A 24,255-nucleotide genomic window follows, 5' to 3' on the forward strand; every position below is an offset into this window, starting at 1 on the left:
GCTTGCAGTTGCATGTTTCACTATGTTGGATCTGTCATTCATCTCTCTATTATTTTTGATTATGCACGGTCATCTTTATGAATTGTTCTGGTGGTTCAGCTAATCTGTTCCATCGTCATGTACGAACTTTCTGTTCTGAACTGCAATCCTTTGCAGGGTGATGTTGAAATACGAGTATATGACATGTACTTTGAGCTACAAAATAGGTTTCAAACTCTTAAGTTTCACTTAACTATATTTTAAATTCTTCCTGTCTCGCAATGTCAGATCCCCTCAATTATAACTTGACATAGTCAAAACCTTCAACTCAATATTATAGGCCCTACATCAAAGTTCGATCTTTTTAAGTCAAAAAGTGATTCATTTGTTTTTGGTCCCTGTGGACATGGTCGGTGGCCCTCTTGCTCAGAGCCGTCCGTAACACTGTCAACTCGAGAGTGTCATACCATACCTATGATGTTGTGCAGCAAGTGAGTGGTACTCGTTCCCTGATGACTCCTGCTGCTCTCATTGTTACTGCACACACCAAAGCACCCAGCATCTGCTCCTTTGTTTTACACTGCTTAACATATATCACCTACCATGATCATCTTTAGCTGGTAATAATATTAAAACTCGAACAAAATGTTTAATAAAATACCCTGTTACACTACAGTAGTTGAAAATGGCTAATGGTATGCTGTGCATTTGGCAACAAACATCTACAGATCCCTACAGTATGAAGTCTCCTAACTGTTCCCGACTGCTACCAATCAGAACTATGGAATCCGCATGCCTAGTTATAGTTCAACATAGTGGTGATTTTAGTCACCTTATTTTGCCTGAACCAGGTCGCCAAAATACACCAACACTTTGTGCAATCAGCTGTGCTGCCAGTAAATGTTACTAGTGATTTCCAAGAATATTAGCACTACAGCTTGAGGAGACAGGCTTAGATTGGATTCCCAGCCATCCTGAGGACAACGTTCCATATATTTTGTTTTGCAAGAAGCCTGGAGTCAAAGTCGGTAATATTTGTGCCAATTTTCTTAGAAAACACCTGGCCCGCCCTAAACACTTCTACTCTTTGGTGTCATGCCTTGGAGAGATTTCCCAAAAAATTAAAGATAATGGGTATTTTTGTCCTTCCCTTTCTCTTCATACACATAATCTTGGAACAAAATTTCAAGCTTGTTATTCTCTACAAATTTTACTGTCATATTGCATTTATTGTAAAATAAATAAATTTCTCTTTAAAACAATATTATGACTCTAATTCGTGGAATAAGATCATTGTTTTCATAAGCACGAATATATGATTCATAAAGATATTGTAAAATCTCTTCAAAATGTCTTCTATCGCATTTTATTATCAGTGCAAAGAAAATCATTGCTCAATTTATGGATCTTCCTACTGCTCAATGCTCTTTTTTTATCATAAATCTTTTCTCATTAGTCATGTGCCATAGTCAAGTATATTATCTTTACTGGGTTCACCCATCATATCTGGAATGTCTGAGATGTGGGCACTGTTGGTTAGGAAACTTGCAACATCATTCTGGTCCTTTACAAAATGACCTTAATAAATATCAAGGGAAAATTGGGAACATAGTAAAAATTATTATGGAGATAAACTTTCTGAAGATCACAGTTGGAGATGTTAGGTCGGTGTCTACATTCGTAGTGTTTTTGTTTTGCATATGGATATTCTGGTTGCTGTGTGTGTGTTTATCAATTGTCATTTTTATTTGTACTTCACTGTTGCTATTTGAGTTTACATATTGCCATTTTGTCTCTCTGAGATAGTGAGTGGAACTGTGGATGCTAGAAAATGGAGTGCCTGGTGGAGAAACTGGAACATTTCAGAGATTTTCTTCTGTTTAAGTTCTATAGAAGGGTGACAGCAGCAGAGGCAGCCAGAAGCATTTGTGCCATGTATGAGAATAATGCCATTGGACAGAGCACAGCAGCAATTTCCCATACAAAGACCTGCCCATGTCCACAATAGATAACATTATGCATCTGGTGGAATGCTATGGTGCGGTGCGCTAAGATTTGCTTCTCCAAGGTGTAACCATCACTGCTGACATTTGTCAACAACTGAGACATATTGCAGACACACTCCAAGAACAGTGAGCTAGAAGACTGCATGAAGTGATACTACTCCACAATAACAGCCACCCACACTCTGCTAGACTGACAAAAAATACCATACAGGAGAAGGGTTTGAAAGTCATTCCTCACCCACCTGATCTTGTGCTCTCAGATTTTCATTTTTTTCCAGTCTCTTATCAAACAACCTTCAAACTTCCTTTCTGGATTAAAATGCACTCCGCACCTGGCTCAATGAGGTCTTTGCCTCAAAACCTCATGATTTCTACTGTTGTGGAATCGAATAGTTGCCCCAGAATTGGCAGGCTGTTGTAAAGAGTGAAGGAGACTATATTATTGATGATTTAAGTATCTGTTATGCATATGCATTGTGTTTATTTAAATTATGGAAAAACGCAATGAACTCGCATGCCAACCCAATAATATTGAAGACAGTACAAGATGACACAGTTCACATTATTTTTGTTTTCATGTTTTCTTAATTGTGGATCGATCTACAACAGCTTGTGACATTCACTTGCTTAAATTCTTCGTTGATAGTCCTTGGTTATACTGGCTGTAAAATGGGAGGTGGAAGTTCAACACTGACTACCATAAATGATGTATCCGACAGTTGCACAGTTGCGTTTCATAGTTCTTTACTTTTACTGTTCACAACACCCCCCCCCCCCCCCCCCCCTCACCACCACCACCACCCGCAATATTACACTGTTATATGGCCAGTTCACTAGTGGTAAATGTTAAGCCTCATGAATACATTGCAGGCAAAAATCAGCATGCTGCTGCTGCTGCTGTTGAATATCTATGAGGAGTAACAACCTAACCACATAGTTCACAGTTCTTGTAGAATAATACAGTACATGTGGCACTATATCTCAAATAAATTGAACAGACACTGTATTGTTTTAACACATGGCGTATTTGTGTTTCACTAATTCCACTAAATTAATGCATTGTTGTTACTCTAACTGATACGGACTTCCCATCTGAAAATCGGCTATGGACTGACTGTCTCGGGACCAAAAGTTTGGCCTTTATATATCCTCACAATAATAGGCACTGAAACTATAGATTGTTCAATGTTTAATTTACAGAAATTACAATTAAAACATAACTCATTCAATTAACTGAATACATCAAAGAATTCCTTCTTTTTAACAGTTTCTTCTACTACAAGGGCTAAGCAGAATTATTTGTTTAAATTGAAATTAACAGATATAGTTAAGCAAACAATACTTTTGACAAACCTGGTAATTATTTTGGAATTAATTAAGGGCTAGCTTTGCTAATATGTTTTCGAATGGAGCCAGTCCTAATAGTTCTTCTTCATAATGTTTATAATTATTACAGAATTTATATTTATTTATAAGTCATTAGTAGAATTTAACTCATGAAACAATTGCTGATTTCACCCTATAACAAAGGATATTAACTAAGAATAGTCCAAATAAATTAGGAAATTGATTACATACACAAAACTAAGCACAAAATTAGACCTGGTGCTATATTTATTAAGACTGAGAGCCAACCTTTTATATATATATATATATATAATAGAGGGAAACATTCCACGTAGGAATATGTCTGCTTGTGTCTGTATATGTGTGGATGGATATGTGTGTGTGTGTGTGTGTGTGTGTGTGTGTGTGTGTGTGTGTGTGTGTGTGTGTGTGTGCGAGTGTATACCCGTCCTTTTTTCCCCCTAAGGTAAGTCTTTCCGCTCCCGGGATTGGAATGACTCCACCCTCTCCCTTAAAACCCACATCCTTTCGTCTTTTCCCTCTCCTTCCCTCTTTCCTGATGAGGCAACAGTTTGTTGCGAAAGCTTGAATTTTGTGTGTATGTTTGTGTTTGTTTGTGTGTCTATCGACCTGCCTGCGCTTTCGTTCGGTAAGTCACCTCATCTTTGTTTTTATATATAATTTTTCCCACGTGGAATGTTTCCTTAATAGAGGGAAACATTCCACATGGGAAAAATATATCTAAAAACACAGATGATGTGACTTACCATACGAAAGCGCTGCCAGGTCGATAGAAACACAAACAGACACATACATACACACAAAATTCAAGCTTTCGCAACAAACTGTTGCCTCATCAGGAAAGAGGGAAGGAGAGGGAAAAGACGAAAGGATGTGGGTTTTAAGGGAGAGGGTGGAGTCATTCCAATCCCGGGAGCGGAAAGACTTACCTTGGGGGGAAAAAAGGACAGGTATACACTCGCACACACGCACATATCCATCCACACATACAGACACAAGCAGACATATTTAAAGACAAAGAGTTTGGGCAGAGATGTCAGTCGAGGCAGAAGTGTAGAGGCAAAGAAGTTGTTGAAAGACAGGTGAGGTATGAGTGGCGGCAACTTGAAATTAGTGGAGATTGAGGGCTGGCGGATGATGAGAAGAGAGGATATACTGAAGGGCAAGTTCCCATCTCCGGAGTTCGGATAGGTTGGTGTTGGTGGGAAGTATCCAGATAACCCGGACGGTGTAACACTGTGCCAAGATGTGCTGGCTGTGCACCAAGGCATGTTTAGCCACAGGGTGATCCTCGTTACCAACAAACACTGTCTGCCTGTGTCCATTCATGCGAATGGACAGTTTGTTGCTGGTCATTCCCACATAGAATGCATCACAGTGTAGGCAGGTCAGTTGGTAAATCACGTGGGTGCTTTCACACGTGGCTCTGCCTTTGATCGTGTACACCTTCCGGGTTACAGGACTGGAGTAGGTGGTGGTGGGAGGGTGCATGGGGCTGGTTTTACACCGGGGGTGGTTACGAGGGTAGGAGCCAGAGGGTAGGGAAGGTGGTTTGGAGATTTCATAGAGATGAACTAAGAAGTTATGAAGGTTAGGTGGATGGCGGAAAGACACTCTTGGTGGAGTGGGGAGGATTTCATGAAGGATGGATCTCATTCAGGGCTGGATTTGAGGAAGTCGTATCCCTGCTGGAGAGCCACATTCAGAGTCTGATCCAGTCCTGGAAAGTATCCTGTCACAAGTGGGGCACTTTTGTGTTTCTTCTGTGGGAGGTCCTGGGTTTGAGAGGATGAGGAAGTGGCTCTGGTTATTTGCTTCTGTACCAGGTCGGGAGGGTTGTTGCGGGATGCGAAAGCTGTTGTCAGGTTGTTGGTGTAATGGTTCAGGGATTCCGGACTGGAGCAGATTCGTTTGCCACGAAGACCTAGGCTGTAGGGAAGGGACCGTTTGATGTGGAATGGGTGGCGGCTGTCATAATGGAGGTAAGGTACTGTTGCTTGTAGGTGTGTTTGATGTGGACGGATGTGTGAAGCTGGCCATTGGACAGGTGGAGGTCAACGTCAAGGAAAGTGGCATGGGATTTGGAGTAGGACCACGTGAATGTGATGGAACCAAAAGAGTTGAGGTTGGAGAGGAAATTCTGGAGTTCCTCACTGTGAGTCCAGATTATGAAGATGTCATCAATAAATCTGTACCAAGCTTTGGGTTGGCAGGCTTGGGTAACCAAGAAGGCTTCCTCTAAGCGACCCACGAATAGGTTGGCGTATGAGGGGGCCATCCTGGTACCCATGGCTGTTCCCTTTAATTGTAGGTATGTCTGGCCTTCAAAAGTGAAGAAGTTGTGGGTCAGGATGAAGCTGACTAAAGTAATGAGGAAAGAGGTTTTAGGTAGGGTGGCAGGTGATTGGCGTGAAAGGAAGTGCTCCATCGCAGCGAGGTCTTGGACGTGCGGGATATTTGTGTATAAGGAAGTGGCGTCAATGGTTACAAGGATGGTTTCCGGGGGTAACGGATTGGGTAAGGATTCCAGGCGTTCGAGAAAGTGGTTGGTGTCTTTGATGAAGGATGGGAGACTGCATGTAATGGGTTGAAGGTGTTGATCTACGTAGGCAGAGATACGTTCTGTGGGGGCTTGGTAACCAGCTACAATGGGGCGGCCGGGATGATTGGGTTTGCGCGCACACACACACACATATCCATTGTGTGGATGGATATGTGTGTGTGTGCGAGTGTATACCCGTCCTTTTCTCCCCAAAGGTAAGTCTTTCCGCTCCCGGGATTGGAATGACTCCTTACCCTCTCCCTTAAAACCCACATCCTTGCATCTTTCCCTCTCCTTCCCTCTTTCCCGATGAGGCAACCGTTGGTTGCGAAAGCTAGAATTTTGTGTGTATGTTTGTGTTTGCTTGTGTGTGTATCGACCTGCTAGCGCTTTCGTTCGGTAAGTCACCTCATCTTTGTTTTTATATATAATTTTTCCCACGTGGAATGTTTCCTTCTATTTTTTATATGTATATACACCCGTGTATGTCAATTTTAATTAGGCAAAAATAAAAATAAAATGAATTTAAGAAGGCAAATGGCAATAAGAGAAGAAGTAAAGAGATCCCAGCTTGTTTTGTTGTAACAGTTTTTATTGTGAACAGTTGTATGTTTATTCTTTCAGTTGTAATTAAACAGAAACTGTCTTTCTGCAGGGGAGTTTTCGTTGCTGAGTGATGGTTCCAGTACGAATACCTCTGCTGCCAATACCCCTGACTTGGATTCAGGAGATACGTTGGATGAATCTACAGACTCTGGAGTCGCGAGTTTGGGATCTGGTATGGATACACAATACTTTTGGTTCCTTCACCATTGCTCCAATGCTACGAATTATTTTACTGCTCTGAGAATTGAATTGATGGTTCATTTTACGTAATTTTAAACCCATAAGTGATGAGAAATACTGTCGTAAACTGATCACATAACATATTGCACCTACTATGTATCTGTTACCGTATGTGGGCTGAAATCTGAGTGAGAAGGAAATGAAGGAATAACCCTTATTAACTAAAAAAATAACTTTGGTATGAAACAACAACAAAGCAATAAGCAAAATACAGCCAGATGTTTGAAAGTGTATTTCTGTATTAGTGTCAGCTTCTGCATGGTATTCAGTACCCTGTTGCTATGCCCTGGGCATTCTAAAATGTTAGCACTTTCCTCGGCGTGTTGTCCTCAAGAAGATTGAGACATTAGTCACAACCCTGTCCCACTCAAAGAAAGCCCTCCTGAGATCACCTGTTTGTGAGAAGGGCTCTTGCGATGATGTGCTCAAGTGATCGATTGGGTCTGTCTAAGCAGATACTGCTTACAGAGGGGAGATGGTAGCAGCATGAATCAAATCTGAGCCAACAATTAGCAAATCAGTACACTGGGCCATGGCACCATTATGTGAACTGCTCCTCAAAAATCGCTCATACTCTGTGCTCGTGCAATACATTGCACACACTTTCAAAGAAAAATACTGACTTGGTGCTGTGAGCCACATAGCACGCATAGTGCCCAAAGGAATGACGTATGCAATCAGAACATGCACAATCACAGACAGCTGTTTCCCTTCTCTGATTTGATCGTAGCTTGACTGACCGTCATTTCAGCAATCAACATTGGTTTCTTGATAATGCAGAGAGAATGCAACAGAACATGTTTTTGTCCATTTTATTTGCTGACCAGCACACATTTCGAGAGAAATGGTGTAATTTTAGTGCTAATTCTGGCTTGCATTTGAAGAGAAATGGAATAATTTTGATGAGATATTTACAGTGTGCTGTAGCACATTAGCATATGATAACTGGCTACTACTGTCAATAACGATGAGTTGAGGGCGGGGGGGGGGGAGGGGGGGGGGGGAGAGGAGGAGAGGAGGACAACCTCCGCCTCCATCATGTACTGTAATGCACAGTACATGTAACACAAATTTGTGTGTTGAGCTTCCACAAGCTCGTGATAACTGGCTTGCTTTTCTGAACTGCTCTGTGCTCCCTGCCGCCGTTGGATAAGCAGCTGCCAGCAGAAAGTCATATACTCTTAGCTCACTTATTTGTTACATAGTTTAATTCTTAATCTCTTTGCGTGTTTTTGGGTACTTGCATTGTTTAATTCATAAATTTCGGGCGTATTATAGTATTTGAGGGTTGTAGCATTGCATTTTAGTACTTGAATAGTGTAAAATCACGTAGTCTCCTTCTGCCGCCGAGCAGTGTGTCAGCAGTGCGCAAGTAGCAGCATTTACTAGGCAATCTTGTATTTTAATAACCGTTTAAATTTTGTGTCAAATTGTTTGTGCTCTCTGTAGATTAGTGCAGATGTTCTTTCCACAACAGTATTTAGCATGGATAGGGACTGTGACTGCTGTGTTTGGATGCGGACTGAGTTGGCATCCCTTCGCTCCCAGCTTTAGGTAGTGTTGGCTTCGGTCACACAGCTTGAGGCTGTTGCCAGTGGGCATCGCTGTGGGAGTCTGGATGGGGGTTTGTCGGGGACGGCCAGCTCGTCCCACGCATCCCTCGTTCGGACTACAGCTGTGGCTGCTCGGGATACTGCCCACATTGAGGCTGCCCCCTCACCTGTGGTTGAGTGAGAGGTCATCTCGAAATGTGGCAAGGGGCAAAAGACATTCCGGAGGCCTGAACAGAAGGCCTCTCCAGTTTGTCTGACAAACTAGTTTCAGGCTCTGTCTCCGGCTGATACTGATCTTCGGCCGGACATGGCTGCTTGTCCTGTTCCAGAGGTTCCCCCTCAGTCTGCAAGATCTGGTTGGACGCAGAGGGTAGGCTTACTGGTAGTTGAGAGATCCAACGTCAGGTGCATGATGGGGCCCCTTAGAGGTATGGCAATAAGAGAGGGGAAGAAAACCAATGTGCACTCCGTGTGCATACCGGGGTGAGTCATTCCAGATGTGGAAAGGGTCCTTCCGGATGCCATGAAGGGTACAAGGTGCACCCACCCATCCTCAGGTGGTCGCTCATACTGGCACCAATAATGTGTGTCGCTATGGATCGGAGGAAATCCTCACTGGCTTCCGGCGGCTATCTGATTTGGTGAAGACTGCCAGTCTCGCTAGCAGGATGAAAGCAGAGCTCACCATCTGCAGCATTGTCGACAGGACTGACTGCGTACCTTTGGTACAGAGCCGAGTGGAGGGTCTGAATCAGAGGCTGAGACAGTTCTGCAGCTGTGTGGGCTGCAGATTCCTCGACTTGCGCCATAGGGTGGTGGGGTTTCGGGTTCCGCTGAATAGGTCAGGAGTCCACTACACACAACAGGCGGCTACACGGGTAGCAGGGGTTGTGTGGTGTGGACTGGGCAGTTTTTTTAGGTTAGATAGCCTCGGGCAAGTACAGAAAGGGCAACAGCCTCCAAGGGTGTGGGGCAAAGTCAGGACATGCAGGGACCAAGCAGCAATTGGTGACCACTTTTCAGTGACACTGTTGTTTCTTTGCCACCATCAGACTGTCTGATATGCCTCTGCTGTTACATTCATTGCCTCTCTGTTGGATTGTATTGATGAGCTTGTGCAAGGCATCTTAGTTGTGATCCTCCACCTCACTTGAACTTCTGTTCCGTTTCTACATGCCACCAACCCCCTTTTCTATATCATATCACTGGAATTTCTGTTCCCCTTTCTAAATGCCCCCCACCCCAGTTACCATTTTCAAAAGCTTTCTTTTAAGTTTACAAATGCTATAAATGTACGTTTGCCTTCCTTTAACCTATCTTCTGTGGTAAGTCATAAGGTCAGTATTGCCGTGCATGTTCCTACATTTCTCTGAAATCGAAACTTATCTTCCCAAGATTGTCTTCTACCAGTTTTTCCATTCTTCTGTAAATAATTTGTGTTATTTTGCAACCAGGACTTGTTAAACTGATAGTTAAGTAATTTTCACACCTATCAGCAACGGCTTTCTTTGGCAATGAAACTATTGTGTTCTGCAGTTTGAAATTTACTTTCATGTCTGCTTGGACCAAAAAGAGATCCAACGCAACATTTGCAGTCGCCATAGGTACATGTATCTTGCAAACATTGCTTCCATCAGCTATTTATGCATTGGAATGAAATTCTGGGATCCTTATTATGAGAGTATTCATAATGAGATTTTCACTCTGCAGCGGAGTGTGCACTGATATGAAACTTCCCAGCAGATTAAAACTGTGTGCCGAACTGAGACTCAAACTCGGGACCTGTTCATGTTCAGAGTGTGCACTGGAAGTCAGTAGAAACAGAATCCTCTGGTCAGAATGCTTGTTTGCACTACTGCTGCTACAGTTTCACAGTGTACTGCAGTAGCCAGATCTTGCTCTCTAAGATTTATTATTAACTCCCTGAAATATTCGTTTATAAAGGTTTGCACTGACTTCAATACATATTGAGCATTAGCTCAGTTGGACAAAAATTTGTAAGAATTTTTTAATCAGCTATACTAATATTTATGAAACTAAAGAATTTGCAATAGTGGTCACTTTTCAGTTTATTTACATGGATTACAGGTTATGGATTTACAACCACCAGCAGATTGTAAGCTGCTCTGTATTATTCTCTATTGTGGAGTGGGCTCACAAACATTATTTGGAAGGATGGAGGTGAACCATTGCAGTACAACTGCATTTATTCATCCATTCCACACAACATTATATAGTAACAGTTGTTGCAACTGGTATAACCAAGTGCCAGTGCTACACTCATAAAACGTGAACATGTTAAGCAACACATGTGCACAACCAGTTTGTGTGTCTGCACACCATTTTCACTCTTGCGTACTACTGCATCGTGCTGTTGCAATCACAAATCCAGTCCATTGTTGTGACAAACAAAGAAAGCAACTCTCTCCCACATTCACACTACAGAAGACAGTTGCATGTACATACACACAGGATGGTGCAAAACTTGAACATCTGAGGTACATGTATGAGGTGTGATAAAAACACACTTTTGCCAATCTTGTAAGCACTTCTAGAACTCTTTTTCCATTATGGTGTTCAGCTTTTTCAGTAATTCTGTCTTTATATCGTCAGTGACAGCGAAACGATGTCAGTCCATAGTTCTTTTCAGCCTCAGTAATGGAAAGAAATCACAGGGGACAATGTCCAGTGAATACCATGGCTGAGACAACATAACAGTTTTGTTTTTTTGCCAAAAAAAATGATGAATAAGTGTTGAGGTGTGAGCGAGAACGTTATTGTGATTTAATTTTGATGAGTGGTTTTGCTACAATTCTATATTTTTCTTTGGATTGCTTCACGCAAATGGTGCATAACTTTCAAGAAGTATTCCTTATCGACCTTACAACCATAAGGAAGGAACTCATGGTGTACTGTCCCATTGTAATTGAAGAAAACAGTGAGAAGAACCTTAACATGTGATTGAACTTCTTGAATTTTTTTCAGTCTTGGCTCTTCAGGCAGTTTCCATTGGGACAATTGGGACTTGGTTTCAATATCACCCCTCCCACACACACACACACACACACACTGCTTGGTGTGAGCCAAAGGATATGCTGACACCATCAGCAACCTCTCTGACAGTGATTCGGCAATTTTCCGGGACAAGTTTTGTTACTTCTTCCACATTGTCATCAGATATTGATGTGTGTGCCGTCCATTTTCTAAGACAACTTCTCAACCCTATTGGAAACATTTATACCAATTGTAAAAATTTTTCCTGCTCATAATACATTTGCCAAAAGCCACAGTCAACATTTTGAATGCAGTGCTGCTCTTTATTCCATATTTCAAGCAAAATTAAATGCAAATTCTTTACTCCATCTTTTTCAAAAGTAAAAATTGGTTGAGCACTCGAAAACAAGTTTAACCTTTTTGAATGTCAGCAATAAACTAAATATTCAAAACAGCTGAAAATGCAAACATACATCACGAACGTGTCTACTAAGATGAAAAAGGATTTTGAAAATCAGTTGTATAAAGCCTATGAAATTAAAAAATTTCTGTTACTTTTGGATCAAACCTCATATATATTTCTCACAAGAGAGAGGACACAGAATCATTAAATGAAGTGTACTGATAGTTATGACTATATGAGGACCCCAGAGGTCAAGGGGTCTAAGTGACAAAATCATAGCTTTGAGAAAACGCAAGTCAAAGTTTAACGGTTTTCGTAGGAGGGGACATGAGATTTTCACCATTTCGAACATTTCAGATGAATACTCGGGTCCTTAGCCTTTTATTACCAATGATAATAAATTAGTAGAACATCTGGTTTATGGTTGATAGGTACAAAGAATGGACAATATGCACTTAGACCCCTTTATCTTTCACTTACAATAGAGTAAAATGATAATGCTCAAGAGTACATACTGAACACAACAGGCATTTATTGCTGTAACAGGATACAATATTGTGTTAATTGTGTGCTGATTGATTTACAAAATCCAAATATTTGGATTTAACACTTATCAACATGTATCACAATCATCATCTGTGTCATAGATGTTGTTACCCAAGTCCGTAGTGACATCATCATCATCATCATCATCATCCACATCAGCAAATGGTTCACCAGTCTTTGTTTCATGGGATAAATGTTTATAAAATTGGTGGTTTATCGGTGGCACAAATTACAGAAGTGCCATCAGATCTTCATATTTTGTGTATTTTAGCTTTGGCTTCACAGCAATGGATTGAATTCTGGGAAGTTGTTTAGGCATTTTTACTGTTCTCTGCTTGTTCATTGGCAGTTTCTGCTAAGCAGAATACCCTCAGCTGATGTTTTCCTATGAAAAAGGGTATTTGGGTTTGCCTTTTCAAAATGAAGTACCTGCATTCCACGTATCTCTGGTACAGTGTTGTTAAAGTACTGGTTTAGTGGCTGCAGATCAACGAAGTCTTCATCTGTCTTTTTAGTAACAACAAATTTTCGACTTGCTGTGGCAGCCAGATTCATCCAGTCTTCTGGTATATAAATGTCACATTCATTCCCCTTTCTTTTAAGTTCAGTGATCCCGAAGTCCTGGTCACATTCATTGTATGAATGTCCAGAAACGAGGAAATACTGATCAACAGTTTCAATTTTTTGTGTTCATAACAATATAACACCAAAATTTTACTATTAGATGGCTCTTGTTCTGGCCTCCACAGTTGTCACTGAAGGCCAAGATGTGCTTCACAGTGTGAGGAAGGCTCTGGGTATACTTCAGCAGGCAAAATGCTATCTCCTGGCAACCCCTACTTGCCTGTCCTTCATGCCACATAAACGTACGGGTGAGTTCATCGCATGTGATGCCGGAATCATCTTTTGAAGATCAAAGCATATTGCATCATGGTTGTCGTCCTTTAATTCCTTGCATTTCCTTTTGGCTCCTTTTCCTACTTCTGCCTTCCAGCGACGACATTATGTTTCAACTTCAGCTGCCTTTTTTCATCAGGCGTACCATGTACAATTCTCATTTGCAACCTGTCACAAGTTACACAGGTATTGATACGAGGCCTGTGAAAGCTTAGGTTAAATTCTGTCCTGAATATATTTCTCTACAAAATTTCACTTTCAGGTTTCACTTTTTTGTCTTCATGGCAAAATGTTTCATATATTTTATACATCACACATGAGTACATCGGGAATCTTCTTATATGCTCCTTGGTTATTGCAGTTCTGTTGACTGGAATTTTATTTAGGGCTCCTTCCTTCCCTGTTTGTCACTGGCAAAATGCCAGGTGGATTTGATTTTTTGTTAATGATAATGTTTCTTATCTTTTTGTTAAATATGTCAAGAGTTTTTTTCAAAAAGAGGTTTTCCACACTCTAAAACTGCCCAGTTTATAAATACATGATAAGTCTTTGTGTGTAACAGTTGTGATTTTCTTCCTCAACACAGACTGTACGTTTACGGCACCATTCGAGAATGATGTCTGAAGTTCCCAGCTACCTAGTTTCCAATAATCTCTAAATATTACTACCCTATGCTCTTGGGGAATATTTTCATTACATTTGTACGTACACAGGTGATTGTATTCACGTATCTGTTTAGCCCCATGCAGCATCATATTACAGTCAACATAAGCCTGTCCTGTGTTCCTCAATATCTTCCTCTTCTGAGATTTCCAGGTGTGCTCCTTTTGTACCCTTTTTATCCTGGGCTGAGGTTCAGGGGGAATAGCATCAGCCAGAAAGTCCTCAGTTTGACCTGGTCTTTGTTCTGCTTCTTCTTCTGTGTCATCTAAAAATAGTGTGTACTAAATCAGGGTTTTTGTAATGGTGGCTAACAACATTGTGGTATCTTAAATTGTATTAAAATTTAAACACAATAATAAACACATTAGATATCTAGCTTCAGATGTATACAACTCACAGATGTAACATAACTGAAGAAGCCCCACTGGTTTCATCATCATCATCACAAGGATTTCAATCACTGTCTGTATCAGAATCATAACCATCTTCAAACAGTGGTGAGTCACTGCTACTACTAATATAACTGTCACTGTCATTATTGGTATCGCCATTACTTTTTCTATTATCAGCCTTGGGCATAGGATCTGGAAATGACTACTTCTTTAAAAGAAATTCATACTCAATTTCATTGTTTGTTGCTACACTGATGAGGCCTAAAGTTTCCATACCTCAACTGCTAGATAAATAAATTGTTACCCAGATATAAATATGTAAGCAACTGGAAAAAATAGTATTGTAACAAAACGTACCAATCTTTTGTAGCTTAGGTTGAATGTTTTTCTCAGTCCCATTCATTGTATACAAACGATGTATTTACAAATACTTTGTATGAAACGCCCAAATGTGACTAAACACACCACCAAAGGGTCACGTGTCAGCCAGTGTTGTACAGAAGATAATGTGGTGACATGCTTTGTCACTAGCACTGATGTCTGCTTCCACGAACAGAATCTATTGCACTGTTTAGTGGTAAAGGGGTCCTAGTGATATTGGACCTCTAGTGAACCACTGTTTAACTACAACACACCAAGTAGTCAAGAGGCTTCATGCTAGATGGCACGTACTGTCGATAAAATCACTAGGATCACTTTACCACGAAACAGATTAGTATTATCACGTCCCATTCCTGTAATTAACCCATTTTTGTCAAAAATGTTACTTAGACCCCTTGACCTCTGGGGTCATCATATGTCATGTATGTTGCTGCTCTTATAAAACTGTGAATTCTTCATTTTATTTAGATATCCACGTACCTGGTTAAGTAAATGAAGGCGTTGCAAGAAACCAGACGAGTAAATGAAACCCACTTGCCGTACATCCAAATTGACTACCTTAACCATATAAGTGAGGCTGAGAGGCCACATCTTTGAATATTGGTTTCCCTTGTGTTTTTACTGTTTGTTTGTGATGTTGCAAGTAAAATTTCCACAGTGCTGCATGAAATGTAATGGTTCTGTAAAATCATATATTTTAGAAGAGTGTTATTTTTTTCAGGAGGAGGTTGCAGTGCTGGAACCACAGTGCCTGAGAAACGATCAGTGAGGGAGCTAGCTGCCAGCTTAGACAAACAAGGTTCGGGTGGCAGGACCGGCTCCTCACACAGCACAGAATCAGGTAAGGCAAGGTGGTGTGAAAACTGCATTCAGCAATTCCATTCAGTTGAAGACCTCTTCACTCAGCTGAGATTAACAGGCAATTCATTCTGTAATATGTAAGAATACTCTACTGGATGAAATTAAAGTTGCTTTACTACCTTCAGTAGTCTTAAAAAGAGTGCTGTTACTATTAGTAGCAAATTGGTCTACTACTACTGCTGCTGCTGCTGCTGCCACCACCACCACCACCACCACCACCACAAATGGGAATATTAATATTAATAAAATGTGTGCCTGGTGTGGTGGCTAACTGCCAGACTACAAATCCAAAGGCTCAGGATTTAATCACAAGTCAGTGATAGGACTCTTTCTGTCATATACCACTTCTTTCATCTTTGCAAAGAGTTTTCTTAATGTGAAAAATGTCAAGTTGTACTGTGGTTTCAAGTCTGTCGTAGGTCCTTATAATTGGCTGTGAAAGTCAATTTGTTGGTATGAGGCAGGCAGGAGCATATCACCTACAATAAGACCATACCTAGTAAAGCACTTTGGTCTTGAGACATACCTTGTGGTTGAGATCAACTGTAGCTGTAGATGGTGATGGTGGTGATTATTCCATTTTCTCATAGAGGTACTGAACTATGTTCTAAAATGGAAAATTATACACTCAGTTCAGTAATAAATGTAAAAAATTGGTGAGGAATCAACGATTGATATTTAATAATTGAAATGCAGCTACTTCATGCATGTTGAAGTGTACTGATAATACTGGTATTGAACTGAGTATTCGTGGAAGAAGAACATTGATTATGCTGTTTGTTGGTGACTTTCAAAGTTCTGGAAATGGTATTATGATAATTTAGACTTACGAGATATACCATAACTTTCCTTTAAAGTAATGATTTGTAGGTCTAATTCAACCTAAAGGTACTATTCCAACATTTTAAGCATACTGTTACTTTCTGTTGCTGCTGCAAGCTCTGAAAACCCAAATATTTAGATAATAGTACTATGCACAACTCATATCCATAAAGAACGTTTTGAAACCTGGATTGCCACCAGTAATTGTAAACATTGGCAACATTGGAAGAGCCACAAAATAATGTGATGCAATGTGTACCTTGTAAAATTCATGGTGATGTATCTGTAGAGAAGTTAAATGATTAAATCTCAGTACACTTGCCAGATATAACAATACTTCAATGAGTACTGTGGGCATTAATGACTAATAGAAGAAATTGAAAGGACCATCATTTTCTTCACTCACCTCTCAGCCAAAAGAACGGAAAAAGAAAAGTCTAGGCAGACTATTAATATCACAAATTAGCGCAGAACATAAATGGCTGCTGAATACATCTGAGAGGGCTTAAATAGCTAGAGGGAAAGACACTGCTGTGCTTGTTGTCTCAAGGAACAAGTTTTTGATATTTACTGTTGCATAGGAATTATACTTCAGGGGAAAAAAATGCTGCTACATGATTAAGGATGGTTTTGTTTCTAAGTAAACTCTACTCCTTGCATTTTCTCCTGGCACTTCAGATGTTTTCTTTTGCAGTATTATGGTAACAGTACATTAGATTGTCCCTGTTATACATATCTCGACAAAGGAGCCTTCACGGCTCCTGCTGGACAACTTTCCCTGATGTCTCATCCTCAGACTTCAGTACAACTACACTGCGACAGCTGTCTCAGCTTACTGAAAACTCCATGCCATCTGGAGAACTGTGTTTACCAAATACTGTGAGAAGTTCACATTTCAGCAGTGATGAGCTATTGCTCTCCAACATTAATCTTTCATTGTGCTTTCAGTGTCACTTGTCAGTTGTAGGATTCATCAAAAGAAAGCCACAATAATGGATGCCCAGAAAAAGAGCTGCTGATTGTTTTACAAATTTAGCATATAAGAGAATACCAGAGGAATTTGAGAAGACATGAAACTGTAGTGTTGCTTTAGGATGGAGTTTCACCTAAACAATACAAGGCAACATTCGCTAATAAAGCTCTTGTATTACAACCACAGGTAGATGAGGTCCAGCCTTGAACAGAAGAATTTGACAAAGAGTGGACAGGATTTCATCACAGTGAACTTTACAGTTTATGCTGATTTTGGTGTCATGGCACGACACCTATACTAAATTTCATTGGTGTATGTAATACTCATGGTAAAGAAGAGCACTAATGCCTTGAAAAAGCCCAAAAGAAGAATAATAATGATGAGCAGCAAAGATAAAGAACAAGAGCTGTAAGAGAGAACAGTAAATGACATTGTTGATGCAGTGCTGAAAATGATTGGTAACAATAGATAAAATTGTGTATATAAACATTAGCATGTAGAAGCATCTGCAAGGACATGAAATGGGATGAAAAAAGTATGTGCTATATCAGATACTGAGTGGCATTAATAATCCTTCTCTCATCTGATTTCAATCAAGGACCTTTGCTTTACTTTATTTATAGCTATAAATAAGCACCCTGCATGATACAAACTTTTTTTAAGTTACTAAAGAAAGTTAGCTTATACAAATTAGCTGCCACTTGCATGCTAGTACATGCTTTACAAATATGTAAATACACTAAAGCACCAAAGAAACTGTTACAGGCATGCTTATTCAAATACAGAAATATGTAAACAGACAGAATACAGTGCAGCAGTTGGCAACGCCAGGTGTCTGGCACAGTTGTTAGATGAGTTAATGCTGCTACAATGGCAGGTTATCAAGATTTTGAATGTGGTGTTATAGTCGGCACATGAGCTATATGACACAGCATTTCCGGGGTAACAATGAAATGGGGATTTTCCTGTATGCCCATTTCACGAGTGTATCGGGAATCCGGTAAAACTTCAAATCTCGAACATCGCTGCGGCTGTAAAAAGATCCCGCAAGAGCAGGACCAACAACGACTGAAGAGAATTATTCAACATGACAGAAGTGCAACCCTTCTGCAAATTGCTGCAGATTTCGGTGCTGGGCCATCAATAATGTCAGCATGCAAACCGTTCGACAAAACTTCATCAATGTGGACTACTGGCACTGAAGGGCTATTTTTTACCCTTGATGACTGCATGACACAAAGCTTTACACCTTGCCTGGGCCCGTCAACACTGACATTGGATTGTTGATGACTCTAAACATGTTGTCTGGTCGGACGAGTCTTGTTTCAAATTGTATCGAGCAGATGGATGTTTACTAGTATGGAAACATCGTAATGATACAACTCTCACCAGTGTCACATATGTAAGCATCCTATCTGATCTCCTGAATCCATTCGTGTCCATCGTGCATTTCGTTGCACTTGGGCAATTCTGGCAGAACACTGTGACACCCACACGTACAGAGTTGCTGCAGGATGGCTCCAGGAATGCTCTTCTTCCGCTGGCCACCAAGCTCCTCAGCTATGAACATTATTGAGCATATCTGGAATTCCTTACAACATGATGTTTAGAAGAGATCTCCATCCCCTCATACTCTTATGGGTTTCCAGTAATACTTCAGACATTAGTCGAGTGCATGCCTGTTTGGCTGGAAACTTCGTTTGATATCCTTTTTGTTGTGCCTACCTGCAACTCAGCATCTTTGCTATATGGTGAGTAGCAACTATTCTTTTCACAATAGTGTGGTTATTCCATCCTGGATTTTCCATTGTTTAGATATATTGATTGATTGAGGAAAATTATTTTCATTGTGTGTAAGTAAAGTGGCTTGTTAGGAAATTGTTTCCTTCAGAATTAATAGGGACTCATAATAAAGGAAACCACACAATAATATGTTTATATTGCTGCAGATTGCCACTTAATGTATACTGCACCTTCTTCATAGGTTTGTTTGTGAATCCAGAATTACTTTTAAGTTGAAGTTGTAAACTGTAAGGGAGAAGCTGTTTATAATCCTTTGTCATTCTTTGAGACTTGTGATATGTTAATTAGTTAGTTAATTAATCAATATTCCATAGATCATTTGCAAAATTTCCATGAAATGAATGTGTTTACAAGATATGAATACATGTTAATTTGAGCCTTCAAAACAGTTTCCCACAAATGTCATACACGTTGAGTCAAAACTCTTCTGACACGCTTTCTCCAATATCGATCGATGTTGTTTTGACATAAGGATGCTTTAAATCTCTAATGGCACATGACAATTATTTTGGTATCTAACCATAATTACCTTTTGGACAGTATAACACCTTGAATACCAGCACATTGGCACAAATGAATGTAATGTGTATCTGTGTCGAGTTCACAAAGAAAATGTTGAATTATATTGTTAACAATATACATAAATGCCATCTCCCCTCTTTGCACTTTGGTTAGAAGGCATGTGACAATGACTCTACAATTACTATGTATGGGTCAGCGCAGTCGTTCTGTTTAGAAACACAACACATATTCAGTATTAGATGCATTTGCACTGCTGAGCAGGTATTCTCACAAGAAAAGTACTCCAGCTCAAACAGCTACAACTGAATAAAAATAATTTTAAAAAAACGGCAGTGTACCTGCTCAGACACACATTAAAGATAATTTTCTTGTAAAACTATGCTTTGTTTTATAATTGATGTTTGAAGAAACATTATCATCTAACAGACATTTATGACCATCAGATTCACAAGAGTCGTAAACGAGGTATTATTTGACAACAAAAACCAAGCATATGCTTTGAAACAGTAGATGTTAACACAAACATAGAGCCATATTTACCAATAAAAAGTTGCTATACTTTCTTGCCTTGTGTGCAACAGTATATGTTGACACATGCAGAGAGCCATATTTCCCAGTAAGAAGTTACTATACTTTCTTGCCTTATTTGCCATCAAAATGTAGATGTATAGTTTGACTGAAGTGATTAAAAACACAACTGATTGGAAAACTTACGAAAATCTGAATACTATAAACCCTGTAGCTTCTGATATTGCATTATTTCTTTGGGGTCTTGCTCACTCGTCTCGTATAGGTTGCGTAAAGGCTGCTGCGTTCTCAGAATGCTATACAACAATTCAAGCAAAATCACATTAATAGTTTTTATCACAAATAAGAAGATTGACAATACGTAACTTTGAATTTACAATGGTGTCGCCAGCTATGGGCACCATGCAAATAAGACAGATTCCTTTGCTATATATAGTCTTCATGCAAGTTTTCACACAGATCAGTAATAACGGCTATCATAGTGCTCTCATTTATTACTGTGCTAATACTGTCCGGCCGAGGCTGGCAGGAGCAGTGCTTATATTTTCTTCGGCTAGAGGGCGCTCCTGTCGTGGTGCGGTTCTTGTCAGCGGGCTATTGGCTGATGATGCTCACCACCTTCTTTGCTCTTACGATCTTCGTCTATGTGCCGGCACTTGTCGATACGCTGGAATAATTTTGGTGTACGTACATGGAAAGTGTGTGTACTGTTCAGTTCCACTCCTCCATTTGTAATGATGTGGACATTAGTGAGGTGTGGAGCTTTAAGGTTTCCTTGTCCACTTACACCTGCCATCGTTCACTGAATGTATCCAGTATTATGACAGGTTACATTTTTGGTTAACAATTGTAGTTGCTTTATTGGTGGCAATTGCTTCATTGGTATCCTTGCTGTGCTATTTGTTAACGTACGTCTTGTGACTCTTCTCTGTTTCCTGTTAATATAACTACTTTCTTTGTTGTCATTTGCTACATTCTCATGACAGATGGGCCATAAAGTCACTCTTTTCATACTTTTCTCCCACAGCATCAGAAAAAAACTTCATCCTGAAATGTCTTTAAAACAATATTCAATTAGGATACTACCTCAGAAACTGAACTTGTATTAAAAAGTATAAATTAAAGCAGGTTATTTAGTCACTATCGGTTCCTTTGTAACTGAGGAGATTAATATAGAATACAGTTGGTTGAAATTAAATGACAATTATAAGAAAACTTAAAGGATGTACCCTCAGAGATCAAATACAAAATGGTATTATAAGAGAACAACTTAACATATACTATATAAATGAGAAGTAGAGAAAGAATCAAACAATGGAAAATTGAGGCTGGAATGTAACAATATTATGAAATGTAATATGGAGACAACAGATCAGCAGAATGAGGGAAGAACAGATTAGTTAAACAAGTAATCAGTTTTTTTTCCTTCGTTGCTTGAAAATTTATAGTAGTATGTTCCATCTTTGCAACCAAATGAAAGACAGTTTGTTCTTTGCTGTACACATTTTGCTTCTTTTATGTGTGAAACATCTTCAGTGGTGATTTTCGAAGTTGCCAGTCCACGTGTGTGGTTGTGGAAATGTTTGCTCATTCCCCATACTAGAGATGGCCCATTTCTGATGGTTTTTGTTGTAAATTTATTACAGTACTTTCTTGTACTTTTCTTTGTGTTTTGAATGTAAATGTGTTCAACACACAAGGAAATGTGCGAATGAAATGTTGTAATAAATGTGGGTGAAAAACGCCAGAAATTGGCCTCTGAAATTTGGGGACCGAGTAAACACACCAGCAGGACCACACATGTGGACTTTCAACATTGAAAGTCACCACTGAAGATGTTTCATAAATAAAAGAAGTGAAATGCATATGGCAAAAGGCAAACTGCCCTTCATTTATTTGCAAAGACAGAACATACTTCCATGGAGTAATCGTTCCTATAACTTATGGGCATGCAGCTGGGTGATGTTTGCATCAACTGCTGATGTTCCAACAGGTGAACACGCTGTCATTTTTGAGGTGGATTAAGAGACTATTGTCCATAAGAACCATGTATAGAGCATAAATGTGACGCACACTTACAATAACTGAGCAAATCTGCCTAGGTACTGTCATCCTGTGAAATATGACAACATAGAGATTCTGGTGTTCACTTTCAGCAGTTGCTATAGTGTTATCAAGGAAGCAGCTGTGATTAAAGTAGCAAGTGACATAAATAGACACAGAGATTTTTTGCTTAAGTTCTACCTGGAATCCTGCTCTGCCTCTCCCTGGCCAAATTACAGAATGACAAAATTAATGCTACATACTTATCTGTTGTTAATTAATATTCACTTTCGATAAACATATCCTGTATTATGGTTCTTGGTGAGTGTAGCCTCACATACTGAGGTCTTAAATTTCTTTGCAGAGCACTCTTTCATTGCAGGTGTACACCTGTGAAATATGTGCTTGAAAGATGTCACCTGTCTGCATTCATGTAAGTTGTGTGAGCGTTTTGTATGCCATGAGAAACTTGAGTTTCAAGTAGTGAATTATAAACCAATAGCAAAAAGACATGTCATATGGCTGAGGAACAGGTAGTTTCAGTGGAGACACAACAGGCTGTAAGCTGGCTCCATGAAGTGAAGAATAATATAGTATCAAGATGTAGCCATACCATGTCCTATCTTAAATTCACTGAGAACAAATTTTCAGTTCCAACATGTAAAATAATTAATTACACAGGTTTTTTTTAAGTACAGTGGTACAAAGCTGAGCTTGTGTCCACAGCATTTGGTGAGTAAAAATTACCTTGCATTCAACATGTAGCATTGTCCCAGAAAATGATTGCATGAGGCAAGCGCAATGCTTATGAACTTTTTCTTTTTCCTTTTTTTCTTTTTTTTTTTCCTATCTTGTAGTAATTGCTTACAGTATTTTTATTTATATTTGCTTTTGCTGAGCTATTGTCATTGTTGCCACTAGAAAATGTATCTGTCAGCTGCACGGCTGGCTCTGAAGCCCCTCTCCGCTCTCGCAACTTCATGCATTTGACTCGGAGAAGTGATGGACCATCCTCCACTGAAACAAAGGTAACTAATTCCTTTGCGTATGTGCTTCATTATCGTAGCTTTTGTAATACCAAAATGACAATAACTAACATGTTTAAGGCTGTATTCATTTCTTTTCTTTATAAGATGAATTTTAAGTGAGATGACGTGACTCTCATTACTTCTCTCCATTTTCTTTCTGTGAACAGATTTCTAATGTTTAGGTGTTAAGGCAGATTGAGAAGAAGTGGGTTGCTGCTTGTCTTGGGGTTTCTTCTCGTTCCATTTCCATGTAGGCAATGAGAAGGATGACTGCTCCCTTTTCTGCTTTACATTTCATATATTGTTAATAAGCACATGGTCGCTAGCTGAAAACATACTCGGATACATTGGTGGTGGTTGAGGGTAGGTTACTACTTTTTGGGTTTTAATTTAGCCGCAATTTACACAGTTGTTCAGAGCACGATTAGCAGAGTCTGCGATCTTTACTTATACCCATACTCTGTAAACCACTGTGAAATGGATGACAGAGGGTACTCCCCATTGAGCCACACATCAGATTTTCTTTGCATGCCATTCCCAAACAGACCGTGAGAAGAATGACTGCTTAAATACCTCTCTGTGACCTGTATTTATTCTAAGCTTGTCGTTTGGATCTCTACAAAAGTGACATGTAACGGGTTAAATATATTTTGGGGTTCCTCAATTAAAAATTTATAAGTACACGTTTGTGCCAATGGCCTTGCCACAATGGTAACACTGTTTTCCATCAGATCACCGATGTTAAGCACTGTCGGGCTTGGCTAGCACTCGGATGGATCACCGTCCGGGTCTGCTGAGTGCTGTTGGCAAGTGGGGTGCACTCAACCTTTGTGTGGCCAATTGAGGAGCTACTTGATTGAGCAGCAGTGGCACCGGTCACGAAAACTGACAGTGGCCATGAGACCGATATGCCGACCATGTGCCCCTCCAGACCTGCATTCGGTGATGCCTAAGGGCTGAGGATGACATGGCAGCTGGTTGGGATCGTTAGGCCTTCAAGGTCTGTTCGGACGTGTGTGTGTGTGTGTGTGTGTGTGTGTGTGTGTGTGTGTGTTATATATATATATATATATATATATATATATATACAACCAAACACAAACAT

At 39.9% G+C, this 24,255-nt stretch overlaps 1 protein-coding gene across 1 annotated transcript in view; it reads left to right on the forward strand.

Moving 5' to 3' along the window:
• LOC124605305 (F-actin-uncapping protein LRRC16A) overlaps positions 1 to 24,255 on the forward strand; it is a 528,830-nt gene that overhangs the window by 486,285 nt on the left and 18,290 nt on the right. The window contains exons 30-32 of the mRNA XM_047136886.1: positions 6,551 to 6,673; positions 15,292 to 15,411; positions 23,044 to 23,150. Coding sequence (XP_046992842.1) covers positions 6,551 to 6,673; positions 15,292 to 15,411; positions 23,044 to 23,150 — 350 coding nt within the window. The remainder of the gene's footprint in view (positions 1 to 6,550; positions 6,674 to 15,291; positions 15,412 to 23,043; positions 23,151 to 24,255) is intronic.

The sequence above is a fragment of the Schistocerca americana genome, chromosome 3 (assembly GCF_021461395.2).
Source record: "Schistocerca americana isolate TAMUIC-IGC-003095 chromosome 3, iqSchAmer2.1, whole genome shotgun sequence".
NCBI lineage: Eukaryota > Metazoa > Arthropoda > Insecta > Orthoptera > Acrididae > Schistocerca > Schistocerca americana.